The sequence below is a fragment of the Sphaerodactylus townsendi genome, linkage group LG03 (genome assembly GCF_021028975.2).
Source record: "Sphaerodactylus townsendi isolate TG3544 linkage group LG03, MPM_Stown_v2.3, whole genome shotgun sequence".
Lineage (NCBI taxonomy): Eukaryota > Metazoa > Chordata > Lepidosauria > Squamata > Sphaerodactylidae > Sphaerodactylus > Sphaerodactylus townsendi.
The window spans coordinates 96,830,141-96,849,409 of NC_059427.1; the positions used below are offsets into that span (position 1 = coordinate 96,830,141).

At 45.4% G+C, this 19,269-nt stretch overlaps 1 protein-coding gene across 1 annotated transcript in view; it reads left to right on the forward strand.

Moving 5' to 3' along the window:
* Positions 1-17,055: 17,055 nt before the first annotated feature.
* Positions 17,056-19,269, forward strand: part of STC2 (stanniocalcin 2) — a 30,774-nt gene continuing 28,560 nt past the window's right edge. The window contains exon 1 of the mRNA XM_048492156.1: positions 17,056-17,382. Coding sequence (XP_048348113.1) covers positions 17,232-17,382 — 151 coding nt within the window. The 5' untranslated portion in view covers positions 17,056-17,231. The remainder of the gene's footprint in view (positions 17,383-19,269) is intronic.

Genomic DNA, 19,269 nt, shown 5'->3' on the forward strand with positions numbered 1-19,269 from the left:
CTAGCAAAGAGGAAGACCAGATGGACACTGTGGGTAACAGAGAAATAGTTTACGGTTAGCATTGCACAAAGCAATTCACATTTTGTATAGGCCAGTTGCATGAGCAATTTAAGGCAGTAATCTAGAGCTGGGACAAGGCTTTGAACAGAAGCAAAAATTACTGCTTGTAATGTTTGAGGGCTGCATAATTTTCAACATCATAAGGTCTGCCATGGAACCTTTTTTAAACTTCTGAATCAAAGGGATTTACATCATGGTGTAAAATGTGTCTGTTTTCCATAAATACATGAATGTATGGCATGTGCCCTTTATTAAATAGGACCCCATTTAAATCAGCAAACTCATAGTTATGTTTCTTGAAGGACCACGGCATAAAGGCCAGAATTGTTGAGCAATTAGGAATATCAACTGGTGCTACAGTGCAACCCTGGTTGACTGAATAGCCTGAGACAAGGAGATAAAGTGCCTTTCAGACTGATGTAATCTGGCAAATCAGCAATGCTGATTGTTGACTTGGGAAGCAACTACTGTAATGACATTGCTCAGAGCAAATTCTCCAGCTCTGTCATGTGCTCAGCTTTCCCCCTGAAATGATAGACATGTCTGATAGCAAACTGAAAGCTACCATTACAGCCAGTCTTCCCCTTGTCATTTCCTGTTTCTTAATTGTTTTTTACAAGTGCCATGCATTTACCTATTCATTCATTGTCTTAGTAATAGGACTAAACTAAATTGATTAACTGGTTGGATTAACTGAAATTCTTTAGATCCATGGAAAATGGGTCCCTTTCTGATTAATTGGACAGCACATTGTGGGAGGGAGGAGGGCAGCCTATCAAGCAGCTTCTTCCTCCACAATCTTACCATGCAGCAGGAAGATGTGGACTGAACGCAGCCAGGGCTGTCTGGAAATGTTACATATCTTCCCCCTTGGCTTCCCATGTGACAAAAGCTAAACCTGCCATGTGGCCAGTTTTTTTCTTGGCTACTATATGATTAGCAATCAGCAGTTTCCACCCCCTGTCCTTTCAAGGTAGATACGTTTTGTTTCTCAGCATACCAAGCTGGATAGCTGCAAATCTACTAAAACTAGACCTTATATAACAGAATCCCAGAGAGTATGTTGTTCAAGGACCTGGAAGTGTTGCAAGTCTTAACAGTTATATTTTCTGTGTCCCTTTGTAGGGCTGAGCCCACGAACCCAGCAGAACCGTAGAAAGAGCGCTTGGAATGCCGGTGCCGGCTACGGCCTTCTGGGCGCATACGCTCCCCCAACCCCCGCTCCCCCGTGAGTCACGGGTCATGAACTGCCTGACTCGCGGTCACCAGGTGTCCCATACAAAGGGACAAAAGGGCTCTTGCCCTCAGGTGAGGATTAGACCCAGACGCGGATGCTTCCTCCAGCACGTAGCAGCCCGATGAGATCATGCATCACATGATGATCTCCCGTTCTCCCGCTCTCCTGACCTCCCGCTCTCCCGCCTGCCCGACCCCTTTACACGCCCCCACTACCTGTATGGAATTCAAGCCCGTATTGAGACTTAGGACTGGGATACAGTCTTCTTAAGCAGCAATGACTGATAGTTGGAAGTGTCTTTATCCAAGCATCCAAATCCTGAAGACTCTTTTTATGAGGGCTACAGTTTTCCTGTAGCTAAAGCAGCAGTTAGTGAAATCATGCCTGTTTGTCATTATCTGTCCTGTATTAGCAGTAATCGCATCACATTTTTGTTTATATCTACAAGTAATGCAAACCATGCATATCCTAAGTTTGACTCGAAGATTAAAGTAGACACATAATTCTGGCAAATTGCTTGGAATTATGGTTTAACAGCATCTGGTTCAAATATTTTGCAGTAAACTGCTGGAACCAATGCCATTCCTATTTTTCCTCTTCTACATGAACAAAAAAAATGTTTTGAGAAACACACGTCATCCATCCAGCTTCCATGTAATCACTTTATGTAACCCCCAAGCTTACAAGGGGTTTCACAGAAGTAGGTTGAACCAACATATCTTGGTGGACCAGTTTAATGTCTTCCAGCTATACAAGGTCCTTCATGAAATGAAGATTTTTAGAGCAAAGAACAGAACAGATTATCAGAAATAGGTAGACTTGGAGAAACAGGCATTACTGACTGAAAAAGATTCTGAATCATTACATCCTTCTAAATTAATTGAAGTAAATGGGCTTATAATGGTGTAACAGAATTTTGGACTATATTGCAAAAGACTACCCACCTGCTAGCCCAACCCCTACGCCCATTAAAATATATGGTCAAAGTTACAATATGCAAAAAGCAGAGGTCAACTGTGCCAGAAGACTGTGACAGGAATGTATATCTGTAAGCAAAGACAAACTGTGGAACACAAAATGGCAAGAATCCCACAGGACCAGTAGATAGTTTGTTTCGGGGAAAAAGATAAATTCTTATGGCCAAATGTGCTGGCTAATCAACCAGTGGAGATCTTTCATTTTAGGTCGATTCCCCACGGGGAAATTCTATCTAGATCAAACCTTGTAAAGAAACCACACCTTTTCATCAGGGTTTCAACCTCCCCACTGCAGCATGTATCCAGCGAAGACATGTAGGCCTATCTTGGATTCCAGAAATGTAGCAATCCCCACTACCACGCAATCTCCTTTGCGGGTCTCTCCTAATTGACTGGCATGCCGTGTTGGGGCGGGAAACTTTTCCCTGCTCTTTGCAACCTGAGGTTCGCTCGTTTGCAAGGATGAATGTTTAAGTGTTTAGGCGCTTAAGCAGATTTTCACTCGTTTGGAAGGGTGGATGGTTAATGGTTTAAGCGGTTTTTTGTTCTCCTATGCTAACGTCTCTCGCTGAGACCAACAGCAAAATTGAAACCCAGAAGAGGCTGTGTGCACATTGCTCAGCACCCGCCGAGAGCTGATTGGTTGCTAGACTTGCATCATGCTCCACGGCAGAAATTTTAAACACAGATTGGACCCCCATTCCTCCCCTCGAAACTGGATCGAAAGTGTGCTAAGAGGAAAAGTTGGGTTGATTCCCCACTGACAATTAATCGTGTGTTACGTGAAAAAACAAGGTTTCAGGCATGCCTCCCCACTCCTTGAGCGAAAAAGGGGGTTTCTTCCCATTTCTGGCGCTCATTCCCCCCCCCCCTTATTCCTCGTTTTCGCTGTACCTGCTTGAAAGTACAACTTTTTCTTTTACCACAGTTCTTCCCAGTCTCGAGGGGTGGAATGGGGGACTAATCTTCACTTAATTTCCCACCATGGAGCATGACGTAAATGCCGATGACCAATCAGCAGTCACTGTGTGCTTAGCGATGCACGTGCAAGATTTCCTGGTTTCGTTTTCACCTTTGGGGTCAGAGAGTACAAGCACAAGGAGATGAGAAACGTGAGCCGGTTTCCATAGCAGATCAAGCAGCTGTTTAAATGATTAGCCATTCGCTCATTTATTCACCTAAATGCTTAAATGTTTAGCCTTGCAAATGTGTTGCCATTCTAACATCATGATGATCACGTTTTTTGCGGGAAGGGGGAAGGGACCCGCCCAAACACAGCACGCCAGCCAATCAGGAGAGACAAAAAACGGAGATCAATTTGTTGTGGGGAGTGCTGCATTTCCAGAACCCAATGTAGCCCTAAATGTCTTTGCAGAATAAATCTGCAATGGGGAGGTTGAAACCCCGATGAAAAGGTGCAGTTTATTTTTAAACTTTGTTTAAACTATATTTAATTTCCAGTGGGGAATTGACCTTGTACTTGCAAGCAGGTTCTGCTGGGACACGGGATAAGGGGAAGAACAAGCACCAGAAACGGGATGAATCTCTGTACATCGCTCAAGCAGTGGGGAGTTCTTGTTGAAACCTTGATATTTCACGTGAGTATCACGCAATTAATTGACTGTGGGGAATCGACCTTAAAAAGCCTGAAATGCTGATAAAGTGTGCCCTTTATCATATCCTGTCACTAGTAAAATCCCTTGATCAGCACTCCAGTTTTTTGTGTAAAGATAAGCGAAGTCCATCCATCAATTCTTCCCCAAAGATACATCGGAGAGAAGGAGAGCACATTAGGAAGGTCTGTAGCTCAGTGCTGGCACCTCTACTATTCATGCAGAAAGTCTTAGGATCAATCCTTGGGATCTTCAGTTGAAAGGATTAGGTGGTAAGTGATGTAAAATACCTCTGCCTTAGACAATTGCTGCCAGTCTGAGTAAACAATACTAACCTTAATACACCAATGGTCTGACTCGGTATAAGACAATTTCAAGTGCTTATTATTACTCAAACTCCTGCCCTTAGCTCTGGAAGTCCTTCATTTCCTTCAAGAAGACAGCTAAAACTTTGTGTTTTTAGGTCACAAATTACTAATGCAGGAATACAGGGTTATGTGCAAACAATACAAAATCACCCATGTGAAGAGACCTGAATATACACATTTGTAAACCAGGAGGTTTACTTTCAAACCTGAAACTGTCACTGTGTCTTTGCAGGATGGCGCCCATATAAGTTACAGGCAGGACTACATTCAGCCAGGGGACTTAGTCCCAAATAGCAAGCTAATAAAAACCAGGCAGGGAAAGCGTGTGATAAGACAGGAAAGAGCCAAAGGCAAGGAGGAAACCAAATGAGTCAAGCAGACTCTGACTAAACTGAAGAAAGCTCTTAGGGTATGCAAAATCACAGTGGCTTCAAATAATATACAAAAGGGAGGTGTTAGTAGCTTTTCCTGCTTTAGTGTTCCCTGTGCATCAGTCAAAGCCAGAAATTACATATAATTTCCACAGCAACACGCATGAACTGTACCTGCATCCAGAAAGCATGAATCTCCTCACAGGGGAGATGCACAAGTTCCCACTTCAGATGACGCGCCGGAAGAGGAAGCACTTAAGAACATAAGAACATAAGAACTAGCCTGCTGGATCAGACCAGAGTCCATCTAGTCCAGCACTCTGCTACTCGCAGTGGCCCACCAGGTGCCCTTGGGAGCTCACATGCAGGATGTGAAAGCAATGGCCTTCTGCTGCTGCTGCTCCCGAGCACCTGGTCTGCTAAGGCATTAGCAATCTGAGATCAAGGAGGATCAAGATTGGTAGCCATAGATTGACTTCTCCTCCATAAATCTGTCCAAGCCCTTTTTAAAGCTATCCAGGTTAGTGGCCATCACCACCTCCTGTGGCAGCATATTCCAAACACCAATCACACGTTGCGTGAAGAAGTGTTTCCTTTTTTTTTTTATTGATCTAATTCTTCCCCCCAGCATTTTCAATGAATGCCCCCTGGTTCTAGTATTGTGAGAAAGAGAGAAAAATTTCTCTCTGTCAACATTTTCTACCCCATGCATAATTTTATAGACTTCAATCATATCCCCCCTCAGACGTCTCCTCTCCAAACTAAAGAGTCCCAAACGCTGCAGCCTCTCCTCATAAGGAAGGTGCTCCAATCAGCCTCAATCATCCTCGTTGCCCTTCTCTGCACTTTTTCTATCTCTTCCGATATCCTTTTTGAGATGTGGCGACAAGAACTGAACACAGTACTCCAAGTGCGGTCGCACCACGGCTTTATATAAGGGCATGACAATCTTTGCAGTTTTATTATCAATTCCTTTCCTAATTATCCCCAGCATAGAGTTTGCCTTTTTCACCGCTGCCATGCATTGAGTTGACATTCCCATGGAACTATATCAACTAAGACGCCCAAATCCCTTTCCTGGTCTGTGACTGATAGCACTGACCCCTGTAGCGTGTATGTGAAGTTTTAGTTTTGCCCCCTCACGTGCATCACTTTACATTTCGCTACATTGAACTGCATTTGCCATTTCTGAGCCCACTCACCTAATTTATCAAGGTCCGCTTGGAGCTCTTCGCAATCCTTTGTGGTTCTTACCACCCTACATAATTTGGTATCATCTGCAAACTTCCATGCCTTTTCATCCACTTTTGGCTAGCATCTGGATTCCGTCAGAGGTTCCCAACTGATCAACCTGGCAAGTAGTCTCCTTCCCTTTCCAGGGGTTTCGAAGAGGTTGGCATGAATCGTAGCAGGAAACAGCTGGGGATAATTTTCTTGTGAGAAACCCAATTCAAGCGCCGTAGGGAAGGTAGAGCTGAAGAGAAAAAACCTCACAATTATGTATTTCTGTATGTTCAGATCTTCTCACAAGGTTTGTTTTGACTTTTTTGTAGGCAAAGAGTGATATCTGTAGAACTGAACTATATGAAAAGTCCAGGCCCACACATTAAAAACAGAATGGCTATCAAGCTGATGTGGAGACACAGGATGAGAAAATTAGTCATCCAAAGTCATAAATATAAAGCAAAGTTACAGCGAGTTGCCATTCTATAAAACTGTCAAACCTAATTTATTTATTTTATTTATTTATTTATTTATACTTTAGGCTTCTATATCGCCCCGTCCCCGAAGGGCTCTGAAAAGCAACAACTTTCAGGAGCAATATTTTTAACAGTATTGCTTGGATCAATGGTTTTCAACCATGTACTGCCTTGCAAAACATTAAACAAAACTACCAATAATGACACCATTAATGGCACCATTAAACAAACTATCAAATTAATATGAAGCTGATTCTCTACTAATGACATTTTCTCCACCAAATAATCAAAGGCTCACCTAATTATATAAGCAAAATCTGACGTTCCTTTTTGCTCCTTGCCTTCACTCATATTTAAATGTCTTCCAGTTCTCTCTGTGTACCATGAATGTAATGAATTAGGGGATTTCTTAGGTTTTTCTACAGTTGGCCCAGACGAACCCAATTTCAGAAGCTAAGAAGGATCAAACCTGGTTACTACATGGACAGGGGACCATCAAGGAGATCCAGGCAAAGCAGGCAATGGCAAACCACCAATGTTTCTTGCCTTGAAAACCCTAAGGGGCCACCATACGTGGGATCCAACTTCACAGTACTTTCTGTTGGAATTTCCAGCCTTGATTGCATGCAGCAGCAGCGAAGCAGCAGGGAATTCTGGGAAGCTGCATGAACATTCTAAAGGTGACAGTTAATTCAACCAAACTGTAACAAACCATGAGCCGTGCATGTAACTATATATTTGTGATATTGTGTATATAATGTATATACTGTATATAATATATAATATAATGTATATATATGTATGTGTGTGTGTGTGTGTGTGTGTGTGTGTGTGTGTGTGTGTGTGTGTTTGTTTTCTCTCTCAGTTTAAAGTTCTCCTTATGTTTTTATGAACTTCTGAGGTAAAACGGCTGGTCTTTTGAGAGATAAATTATTCTAATTTGACGTGCCGCACAATCCACATTTCTGCTCGCTACTTTGCTTGACAGGATTATATATACCAAATATACCTGTTGCCCTTCACTTTCCACCTATGGAAATGTAATAAATTGATATCATAAATATTTTATGCACATCTAATGTAGCAGTAGTGTTGGTCTGTAGTTCGATGTTCTTACCAGCAAAGGGAGAGCAGCATCAACTATCTCACCAAAAGGGGACCAATACAAAATTATTAGGCCATAATTGGCTGAGGCATAAAGAAAGGTTGGCATGTGAACGCAGGTAATGGCTGCTTTGTTTCTGGCCTTGAAGAACAGCTTTTCTTGAAATAGCTCCTTGGGTACAATATGTACATTCCACTTGGCTCTTGCCTCTTTCTTTTATGTCCAGAGAAGTAGTTACACTTGGCATTCATATTCCACATAAAAAGCAGTTGATTATGTTGCTAAATACCTGTTTTAAAAATATCACAGTGCAGCTTTCTGCTGTTCCAAATACAAAAAATTTAGGCACAATATCTAACCCCTATAAATCTTTCAAACAGTTCATATTTTATCAATCAAACAGGCTTCTCTATAAGCTCACAAAATAACTCCTCACCTGAACAATTTTTCAAATACTTGACCTTTACATAAAACAACCAGAGGGTGAAAAAGACATTTGAGCCATTTCAGATATATTTCCTTCTGCTTTTTTCCCCACTGGGTTCATTTTATTTTCATCACTTTGTAGTCAACAAAAAACAAAGTACTGCTCCCATGAATTTTAACATTTTGAACTTTATAGCTTAATCATTGTTAACATTTATATTAGGGTGTTGTGGGTTTTCTGGGTTCTATGGTTGTGTTCCAGTAGTATTTTTTCCTGACGTTTAGCCTGCATCCACAGACCCTAACCCACGGTCAATTAATCATGTGATACACAAAATATCTAGGTTTCAGCAAGAACTCCACACTGCTTAAGCGACAAACAAGGATTCATCCCGTTTCTGGCGCTTGTTCTCCCCCTTATCCCGTGTCCTGGCAGAACCTGCTTGAAAGTACAACTTTTCTTCCTAGCATGTTTTCGATCCAGTTTCGAGGGGAGGAACGGGGGTCCAATCTTTGTTTAAAATTCCCTCCATGGAGCGTGAAGCAAATGTCTAGCAACCAATCAGTGCTCGGCGGGTGCTGAGCAATGCACACGCAGCCTCTTCTGGGTTTCGATTTCATTTTTGGTCTCAGCAAGCATGTGCATGAGGAGACATTAGCATAGGAGAACGAAAAACTGCTTAAACAATTAACTATTCACCCTTCCAAATGAGTGAAAACCTCAGGTTGCAAGTAGCAGGGAAACATTTCTCGCCCCAAAAAGGTCCCGCCACAACACAGCATGCCAGCCAATCAGGAGAGATCCGCAAAGGAGATTGCATGGTAGTGGGGATTGCTACATTTCTGGAATCTGAGATAAGCCTACATGTCTTCATTGAACACATGCTGTGGTGGGGAAGTTTTAAACCTCGATGAAAAGGTGCGGGTTCTTTATAAACTTGGTTTGATCTAGATAGATTTTCCCTGTGGGAAATCAACCTCTGTTAAGATGACTGAATATTATGTAGTTTCATATCTCTTGATTTCCCCTCTTTCAGATAACACATACCAAAAATAAAAGTTTACTTCAGTAATTGTTTTATTTATTTCAGTGACTAAACAGTTATTTTCTTTGCTGATTAATTTATTGGTTCTTTTTAATGAAATTTTTTGCAAGAACATCTCAAAGATAGAAATGCTCATAGGTCCTCACATTTCATGGCAATTAGAGAGCCAACCAGCTTCTTAAATAATACAGCATACACAAGCCTTTAATTGCCTTTCTTCCATCTCTGTGAAATCTGCTGTAATGATTCTCTGAGAGAAGGTTACAATCCCTGAAAACCGTATCCCATTCAGGGATAAATTGTACCTTCTCCCCCAAATACCTTCTCCCCTCACATAATCCAATGACTTTCCTTTTCAAAAACAAGATCATACAGAAATTTTAAAAACCCTATCATCTAAGAGAAGAAGTCTGGTAGCACATAAAATTCACTAATAGTATTTAAAGTATGCATATTGTAAGTTAAGGCCACCACATTAACTTCCATAACATGTAAACAGTCTGATATTTTGATTATACCTTAGGTGCCGTGCAGGTAAAATTTTGCTTTTTAGTTCCAGCTATTTAGTGGTCAGGTGCAGCTATTCGGAACAATTAAGAAGAAGAAGAGTTTGGATTTATATCCCCCCTTTCTCTCCTGCAGGAGAATCAAAGGGGCTTACAATCTCCTTGACCTTCCCCCCTCACAACAAACACCCTGTGAGGTAGGTGGGGCTGAGAGAGCTCAGAGAAGCTATGTCTAACCCAAGGTCACCCAGCTGGCATGTGTGGGAGTGTACAGGCTAATCTGAATTCCCCAGATAAGCCTCCACAGCTCAGGCGGCAGAGCTGGGAATCAAACCTGGTTCCTCCAGATTAGATACACAAGCTCTTAACCTCCTACGCCACTGCTGCTCCTATACTACGGCACTGCTGCTATATTATGGCAAATTCCACTAACAATCCTAACAAGTCCACTCCCAAGTCCAATTCAAGGTGCTGGTTTTGACCTTTAAAGCCCTATATGATTTAAGACCGGGATACCCGGAGGACTATCTTCTCCTACATGTTACTGCCCAAGAATTAAAATCACAGGAAGAGGTCCTCTTGACGGTTTCAACAATCAAAGAAGTTTGTTTGGTGAGTACCCAAGAGAGGGCCTTTTCAGTGGCAGCCCTATGATTATGTAACAGGGTGGTACACCCGCCTCTCTCACTTTCAGTCTTTAAAAGGCAGTTGATGATGGTTTTATTTAGGACTGCATTTGATTAAGTTTAGTAGCAGTGCTGAATTGTGATTTTAAAATTTGGGATTTATGTTTTTAATGTATTTTATGTATGGCCGTTTCCGCATGGCCGTCGAGGCGCCTCCACGCCGGCAAGAATTCTGCCGGCGTGGAGGCAGAGGCCGTTCGCATGCAAGCATGCGGACGGCCTCTGGAGAGGCCGGCAGATGGCAGGCGGCTCCGGTGATGGAGCGCAGCCTCTTCGCTCCCCGTCCGACTCACCTTGTCCGATGGAAGTCGGCCTGCTGGCGGTCTACTTACGCCCCGCCCACGCTGCACCTCCGGCCTCCAGCGTGGCGCGTAGCTTCGACGGCCAACAAAACGGCCGGACGACGGGGACAAGGTGAGTGGGACGGGGAGGGGAAACAGCGTGTTCCCAGCGGTGCTGTTCACACCGCGCCGCCAGGAACACGCTGTCTGGGGGAAAAGGTTGTTTTTCAGGGTTGTTTTTCAGGGCGGCCTGACGCCGCCCTGGGGGAGGGGGAGTGACGCCAGGTCGGCGCTGCTGCTTAGCAGCAGCGCTGCCTGTGCGAATGGCTCCCTGGGGACGGCGTTTATCCCGTCCCCAGGGCGCCATTTAAGGGCCATGCGGAAACGGCCTATGTGTTTTATCTTTGTCATGATCCCCCTGAGCTCTGTAAGGAAGAAAGGCAGCTAATAAAATGTTTTAAATGTTTCAAGGGAAAGGTTTTTTTCCAGAGTTCACACTGATGTGTTTTCTAATTGTATAATACTGCTCATGCCTGTTGGTGGAAATATTGTCACAAGGCGATTCTCTCTCTTTTTTTTTTTCTTGGAGAGGCAGATTCTAAAGCCAAAGGTAGTTTACTTACCCTTATTGATCCTAGATGTTTTCAGAACTAGCAGGTCTAAGATAAGCCCTAGCTCATTCACCTGTTGAAATCGAGGGTCTCCAGAACTTCTGGAGAGGCTGGAGTCAAACCCAGTCTGCTCTAATGCCAGCAAGCCCCCCCCCCCCACCTTCAGTAATGCGCAGCAGAGAATGTCTGCAAGCTCAAACCAGTCAAATTGCCATGTTCCTCAGACGTCTCACAAGGTGATTCCCTGGTAGATTGTAGAATCATGCTTTAGAATCACTATTTGCCTCCACCAAAAACAGAAAGTGATAGAAAGCTTCCAAAAACAAAATGGTGCATATGGCAGTGTCCTGCATGAGAATTGCCATTGTACACTATTATGATGTTATTCCAACAAATTCAATAAACCATCCCTTTGAAAGGAAAGGTGTCTGTACAAAAGAACCCACAAAAGTCTCTGACTTTATGGTGATACTTAGATTTACCACTATTGCAACATACAGATGGTAAAAAAAAGTCTAGGGAGGAAGGGGAGTTAAGAATAAGCTGCTGGGGACATCTGATACATAAATCATCCTAATGCAAAACCTTCAATAAAAAGGTTATTGTTACTGTAGAAAGAGAACACTGTGTTCTCATGTAAACATAGAACGATTATTTTAAAAAATGAGCAAGGACCAGAAGGTTGGGTTAACCACTTCCCCCACAAATTTACAACAACGGGAAAAATAAGATCTGGAGTGGTAAAGTGGTGCTGCTTACTATAAGCATTAAGATTTTTGAAGGGGGACAGGGGAGAGGAGGGAAGAGAGGGCATAGTTTGTCAGCACAGCAGTGGGCGGAATACAACTGAAGCATTAGGCACAAAGAATAAAGGAAACTCCAAATTGGTTTTGGGAAAACATCAAAGTAAAAGTGCCCCCCAAATGCAAAAACCAACAGAAAAATCAATGCAAGTGCTGCAGGCACCTGAGTATGTGTGGAAGTCAACAAAAAATCCAAAAGAGCATGGCATCATAACCAACAAAAATCATAAGTGTGGAAATACATCAGGTCTGTTTATGGAGCAGGGCTTTTGATTTAGAGGTATACATTAATTCTTTGGGACTCTCCTATGGCTATTTCTATCCTCGTTTTTCTTCTCCCCTACAGTAAATCAACTTATTCTTCTATACGGTATATCAGTGATGTAGGCATAGATTTTTTATGGGGGGGGGGTTCGATGGCGAGGCCATGCCCCCACCCGCCCCTGGGGGTGTGGCCACACCTCCTCAAGCCCGGCCCTGGCTTCAGTGCTTATAAAAGCAGCTCTCCAAGGCCAGGGACGGCAGACTCCCCTGCCCTGCCCCCCCACCACCGGCTGGGCTCCCAGCCAGCAGCCAGCAGTCCCTTCTGCCCTCCCCTCTAGGCAGAGGCATAGCTAGGGAAAATGGAGCCCAGTGCAAAATCTGAGTTTTGCACACACACAGCCCTCATGGGCAGCCACTGTGATGCTGGAATCCACCCCCCAAACAGCATCACTTTCAATGGTGTTTAAACTAGGGAGCCCAGATTCTCCTTTTAAATCCACCTTAAAGGGAGAATCTGGGGTCCCCAGGTTAAAACAACATTGAAAGTGATGCTGTTTTGGGGTGGATTATCCCCCACCCTGAAACAGCATCACTTTCAATGTTTAAAATGGGGACCTCAGATTCTCCCTTTAAATCCATGCCAAAGGGGGCGGATTTAAAAGGAGAATCTGGGGAAATTTTGGGTGTGCCTGCTGTCAGGGGTGTAATTAGCTTAAGCTAGCAGCACCAAACGTTCAGAGTAACTTTAGGAGACTCTCCTAATGATACCACCCAGGTTTGGTGAAGTTTGGGTCAGGGGGTCCAAAGTTATGGACCCTCAAAGGTGTAGCCCCCATCTTCTATTAGCTCGCAATTGGAAACAATGGGGGATGGGGGCACCCCCTTTGGGATTCCATAATCTTGGACCCCTGAATCATACCTCACCAAACCTGGGTGGTATCATCAGGAGAGTCTCCCAACAAATCCCTGAAATTTTGGTGCTGCTAGCAGCTAGCCTAAAATCTGCACCCCCTGCAGGCCAAAAACCAAAAAAACTTTAAAAAATCCCCAAAACCCCACAAACAGGGGTGGAGCGTCAGACATGTAATGGGGGGTTGAACCCGAGAACCCCCCTACCTGAATTCTTGCGGTATACTCTGAGAGCACACTACTACAGCTATTTTTGCCAGCCTCAGTGGGATGTAGCTAAGTGTGAATGGACTGTGCCTCATAGCCCGCTGCAATATGGCAAAGATTCCATGAAGGTGGCATGGTTCTGATCACACTGATCCCACTGGAACCTGGCCATGTTAGAAGCAATACTTGAAATGAAACTTTCCAGCTACTTGTGGCCCACTGGGTTTCCCATGACATGTCCAGCATACCTGGAGACAAGGACGTAGGTAAGGGGGGGGGGTTTCCTCGGGTTCAACCCCCCCCCCCATTCATGTCCGAAACTCCACCCCGTTTGTGGGTTTTAAAAACATTTGTGTTTTTTGGTTTTTGGCCTGCAGGGGGCGCGTTATTTAGGCTAGCAGCACCAAACTTTCAGGGAATGTTTGGGGGACTCTTCTGATGATACTACCCAGGTTTGGTGAGGTTTGGTTCAGGGATTCCCAAGGGGGGTGCCCCATCCCCCATCCCCCATTGTTTCCAATGGGAGCTAATAGGAGATGGGGGCTACACCTTTGAGGTTCCATAACTTTGGATCACCTGAACCAAACTTCACCAAATCTGGGTGGTATCATAAGGAGAGTCTCCTAAAGGTACCCTGAAATTTTGGTGCTTCTAGCTTAACAATTGCAGCCTGACAGCAGGCACCCCCCAAATTTTCCCAGAGTCTCCTTTTAAATCCACCCCATTAGGCATGGATTTAAAGGGAGAATCTGAGGTCCTCAGTTTAGGAGAAGAAGAAGAAGAGTTTGGATTTATATCCCCCCTTTCTCTCCTGTAGGAAACTCAAAGGATCTTACAATCTCCTTGCCCTTCCTCCCTCACAACAAACACCCTGTGAGGTGGGTGGTGCTGAGAGAGCTCCGAAAAGTTGTGACTAGCCCAAGGTCACCCAGCTGGCATGTGTGGGAGTGCACAGGCTTATCTGAATTCTCCAGATAAGCCTCCACAGCTCAAGCGGCAGAGCAGGGACTCAAACCCTGTTCCTCCAGATTAGAATGCACCTGCTCTTAACCACTACGCCACATTGAAAGTGATGCTGTTTCAGGGTGGGGGATAATCCACCCCCAAACAGCATCACTTTCAATGTTGTTTAACTGGGGACCCCAGATTCTCCCTTTAAGGTGGATTTAAAAGGAGAATTTGGGCTCTCTAGTTTAAACACCACTGAAAGTGATGCTCTTTGGGGGTGGATTCCAGCATCACAGCGGCTGCCGGGGGGGGGGGGGTGCAAAACTCAGATTTTGCACCGGGCTCCATTTTCCCTCTATGCCTCTGCCTGGAGGGGAGGGCAGAAGGAACTGCCAGCTGCTGGCTGGGAGCCCAGCTGGTTAGGGGCAGGGAAGGGGAGTCTGAGGTCCCCGGCCTCGGAGAGCTGCTTTTATAAGTGCTAGGCTGGGGGCGGGGCTTGAGGAGGTGTGGCCACGCCCTAGGGGCTGGTGGGGTGTGGCCCTGCCCCACCCCCCCCTAAAAAATCTATACCTACATCCCTGCCTGGAGAGCTGGTTCTCCATGAAAGACTTAGCATTGAAAAGCATCATGGGTCACGTGAGGCAATTTAGGCTAAAGGAGGTTCAAGTGGATGGGGTTACCTCAATATTGGCCTCTTGTCACAAAAGTCTTCCCTATAAGGTAGGATAGCAGGAGACTCCCTAGCTACCTGGAAATAAGCAAGGAAGGTATAACATACCTCACTCTATTAGCTATGATAGCTGAATTCACTTAGGTTTCCACTGCATATGGTCTTAAAGTCTGAACTTTTAAAAGGGGGGGGATCAAAAAATTCCTTCCACTAGCTTTTGCAGAAAGAATTAAATTTGTAATTAGGAATGAGACCTTTAACATATTTTATCAATTTTTAACAGTTTGTGCTTACATAATGGCTATTGTACATGCGCAAATACTTACCCTTAGATATAAAAATTATTTCTTTTTTTCTAAAGTCATAACTTAACATCTCTTGTGTATAGGGTGGCGTGTTTGGCTTTTTTATTTTTTAAATCAAGACATAAGACACATTCGAAATTATGTACAGGCATACTAAACGGCATGCTAAGCTCCTCACATAATCTTGCTGATCTGCTCTAGCCTTATTCCTTCCCCAAAATTTGGTCTTAACAAAGAAAATTAGTCGACAATCAAATGCTCGTCCACTGACCGAACTGAAAGGAAAAGAATGTTTCTATGCGCGAAGCTGAAAGGCGTCGAGAAATGCGGGGGGGGGGGGGGGGGGGGGGTCCTCCATGGCTGCGTGGTGGAGTGTCACGTCTTCCTCCCAGGGGCACCCTTCACTTCAGAAGGTGTGACTGGATTTTCTCAAGTGCATTTTGACAGCTGGGCGCAAGAGGAGCGCAGCAGCGGCAGCAACAGCTGGAGACATTCCTCACTTGTCCCCCACTCCTCCTCCTCCGACAAGTCGATGGTGCTTAACCAAGAGCGGCTGGGTCCGCCCTCCTTTTTCTCCTCCTCGGCTCGCGACGCTACAGCCGGCGCAGGACAGCGCGAGACGCGCTTCCCTGCAAGGCGTCGGAGGAGGCTGGCGTCGCGTCTGATGAAACCGAGCTGCTCGATTACTGCAGCGGGGGAGTCAGGAGCACCCCACACAACCCCATCACCTGCTGGGTCTTCCAGCGCCTCCTCTACTCTAAGAGCTGGGGGAGGAGCTTTTGGCAGCAGCTGCCGCCGGATTGCTCAACCGGAAGGGTTGAGGTGGGAATCCCGGACGCCCCATTGCGCTGGGAGGAGGAGGGTTCCCGCCCCGAAGCCATACCTTAATGCGGATGGCTGTGCGTCGATGGAAGACCCGTGCACATAAGCCAGAGCTGATGCAACTGCTGCAGTGGGGTTGCACGCGGAAAGCCTGGAGGGAATGCTTCAAGAGAAACGGGGAGGGGAGACAGGATGGAGAAGGGTCACTCAAAGAGAAATTCGAATCAAATCTTTCTCGCTCACACACACTATGAACTTGACGTGGCAAACAGTTTTCTCCGGCTATCATTTTTAGGGAGGAGTGGGAGAGAAGGCAACGAGGACCCGACATTTGTGAGCGTGTTTCTTCCATGTGGGTGTGCAAAGAAAATGAACCAAGATTAATCGAGTATGTAGTCTGAAATGCAAAGATTATTCTTTATTCTTTATTATTCTATTCTATTCTATTCCCGTCATGTGGGGCGCAGGTGGACGGCACAGGCCCAGGGTAAAGATATCCCTTTGGGAGGATTCTAGAGCCTGAATTCAGCCCCGTGTCCTTTCCTCTCCAAGCAACACGCGCAGACTGCAAATCCGTACATGCGCTGCCTAGCCCCCCTGGGTCGCCTGCTGGAAATCCTGCCTTCGCAACGCTCGTATATACCGGCTCGGTCGTACTTTACAAGGATGGCCGCGCAGTGAGGGGGGGCGGGGCGGGGACCGGGCGAGTAAGTAATTCTCATAGATGGCAAAATGAATATAGAGCTCTAAGTTTTCGGGTGTAAATGATCTGTCCATTTTGCAATCTGCTGAACAACCTCAGCATTATAGATTCGCGCCAGCAATAACTTACTTGGCCCTCTCCCCCACCCCCGTTTTAACGATGGGGGGGGTTTTGTTTGTTTTTTGGCAACGCTTTTGTTTTGCTTTGCTTTCTTGGCCGCCCTCGATCCTTGCATACTTTTGCAACCTGCTGCTCTTTGCAGTGAGTTCTGGTCCCAAAATATAGTTTGCTCGCCAGATTGTGTAGTAGTTGAGCGTAGGCCCCGCCCCCTGAGCGTGGTGTCAGAGCGAAAGAGAAGCTCCGGTTGGTCGGGTTGGCGGACAACATCTGCTCGACTCCTTCATTCAAGTGACACCAGAGCTTCCAGGGATATTTGAGGCACCATCCTTTCCCTTTTCCAGCCACTTCTAGCACTTGTACCCGCGCAGACTGCACGCCCTGAGTGCTGCTGGAAAGACCCGGGGAGCTCTCGTCCGCATAGCCTGATTTGCAAAGAGGCGAGAAGTGAGAGGGGGCGAGACCTTCGAGCGGGGTGGGTTGCAAAAGCAGGACCATGTGTGCAGAGTTGGTAGGGAAATTAGTTACTGTGGCGCTGGTCTTTGCAAGTTTGGAGCGGGCCGTGGGCACAGAAGCCACCAATCCACCGGACGGTGCCCAAGACAGAGCCCCTCACCAAAAAGGGCGGCTGTCTTTGCAAGATACAGGTATGTGCATGGGATTTTCCCCCCGAATCATCGGTGTGTAAATCGTACCTCTGAAAGGCGTGCTGGTTACCAATCCGTTGTAGCGTGTTCGTACTCTGTTTCTGTGCGATGGGGGTTAGGAGACGCATCGCTCCGGGTTGAGCATCGTTCTTTTACGCAGAGAGGTGACAAGCCCAAATCACAGACTAGAGAATTGCTTCCCGGCTGCTTTGGAAGCTCTCGCTCTCCTAGCACGTGTTCCCCCATTTGAGCTCCGGAGGCAAGCGTCTCGCAGCTCTTGCAACCAGCCGGGCGGCTTAAATAGGCAAAGGAAAGCCGGCACAGGTAGAAATATGGCATCCGTGTGAAAGTTGGAACAAGTGATAATTATAGCCGAAGAACACCTGCTTTTTATGATCCTTATACAGAAACAAAGGCTTCAGGAGCAGGGGAGCGCCTTGCGTGCCTTTGCACGTTACAAAACTGGTCAGCTCCAAGCTCTTGCTGGTTTCGAAGGTCCTACTGGTCTCAGATCTCTTCCTTTAATATTATACGTGATTCCAGAGGCAAAAGTGGGGGAAGGGGAAGCATTTGCTAGATTAAAAGATGATGCTGGAGCACAGGTTTAGTATTCAACTGGAGTGGGGAAAGGACTCTTTAAAGGTTCAGAGGGTAAGTACAAGGGAGCTGAATTGTGGAGTTCCCTTTTCTTCTGAGAGGCATCATACCATGATGCAACCGACTAAGGAGGTTTCTGCTCTTCACTTCTCGGTTCTGTTATTTATTTATTTTTGAATGTACCTTGTGTGCAGAAGACCCAATGCAATGTCCCTCCCTTGGAAGAACCGGTAAAGATCCTGGAAAGTGAGCCAAGTTTGTTACTTTCTCCCCAGGCATAGACAAAATGAAGCAGAGGGATGTCGCTTCTGCACCCCCCAATACACACATACTTTTAAACTGTGTTCTTGCTGGCTGTTGTGATCCTTTAGTTAAATGCACCCATCAGCCAGAATGCTCAAATGCCCATAAGAGACTGCCACATGTGAATCACAGCTCTGTGCAATTCTCAGGGTGCTGGGGCCAGGATGTGTGATCGGAACTCTCCGTATCCCACTCAGTGCCAACAGAAGCACTATGGCTGGGCTCCTAAATGTGCATGGACACACACACACACCCAAGTCCAGGCGGCACATTTATACAACATTTGACAAAGAGCCCTTTTTTCCACTTTATGTGTGCAGCTTCTCTTGTGCGTGTAAAACCCAACGCAGTGATGATCCTCCACTGAAGGAAAGGAGGTAGAGCTGCCAATCCAAGGGGACTTTTGGTCACCCTTGTCCAAGGATGATCTTTTCAAAAAGGAAAAAACCTTGTATTGGGTCTTTATTTTGCCTTTTTCAATTTAAGCTTTCTTTGTAGGATAGTACACCCAAATCTGTCTTGTACTCAGCCTTTGTCAGTTCTCAGTTTTTTCTTTCTTTCATGAATTTAAATAAAAGCTAAGGGGGCCTTCTGTGATTTGAAGGCAGCAAGTGCAAGGAAGAAGGCTGGCAGGGTGAGCTCACTGGCTCTTAGGCACTCAACATTCTCCCCCGTGGCTCAATTTGAAGTTTCTCTGCAGCTTCTCTTTTGGCTTCCTAACACTTAAGAAAAAGTTAATTCAAGAAATGGCTTATTAGGTACGTACTTTGATCTGAACATGTTCATGCACTATCTGGTGGATCTGCACTCTTTAGAAATACTGTATGATACAAAAAGGCCAAACCAGTGGGCCTTCAGATCGTAAGCCTGAATGTAAAAGTTGGCTGTTACAGCTGCATAATTACAAGGCAGCAAACCCCTTTGATCATACTGCTGCTTCCATCTATGCATATACGCTTGTATGGCTCCTGTAAAAATGCAAGGAGT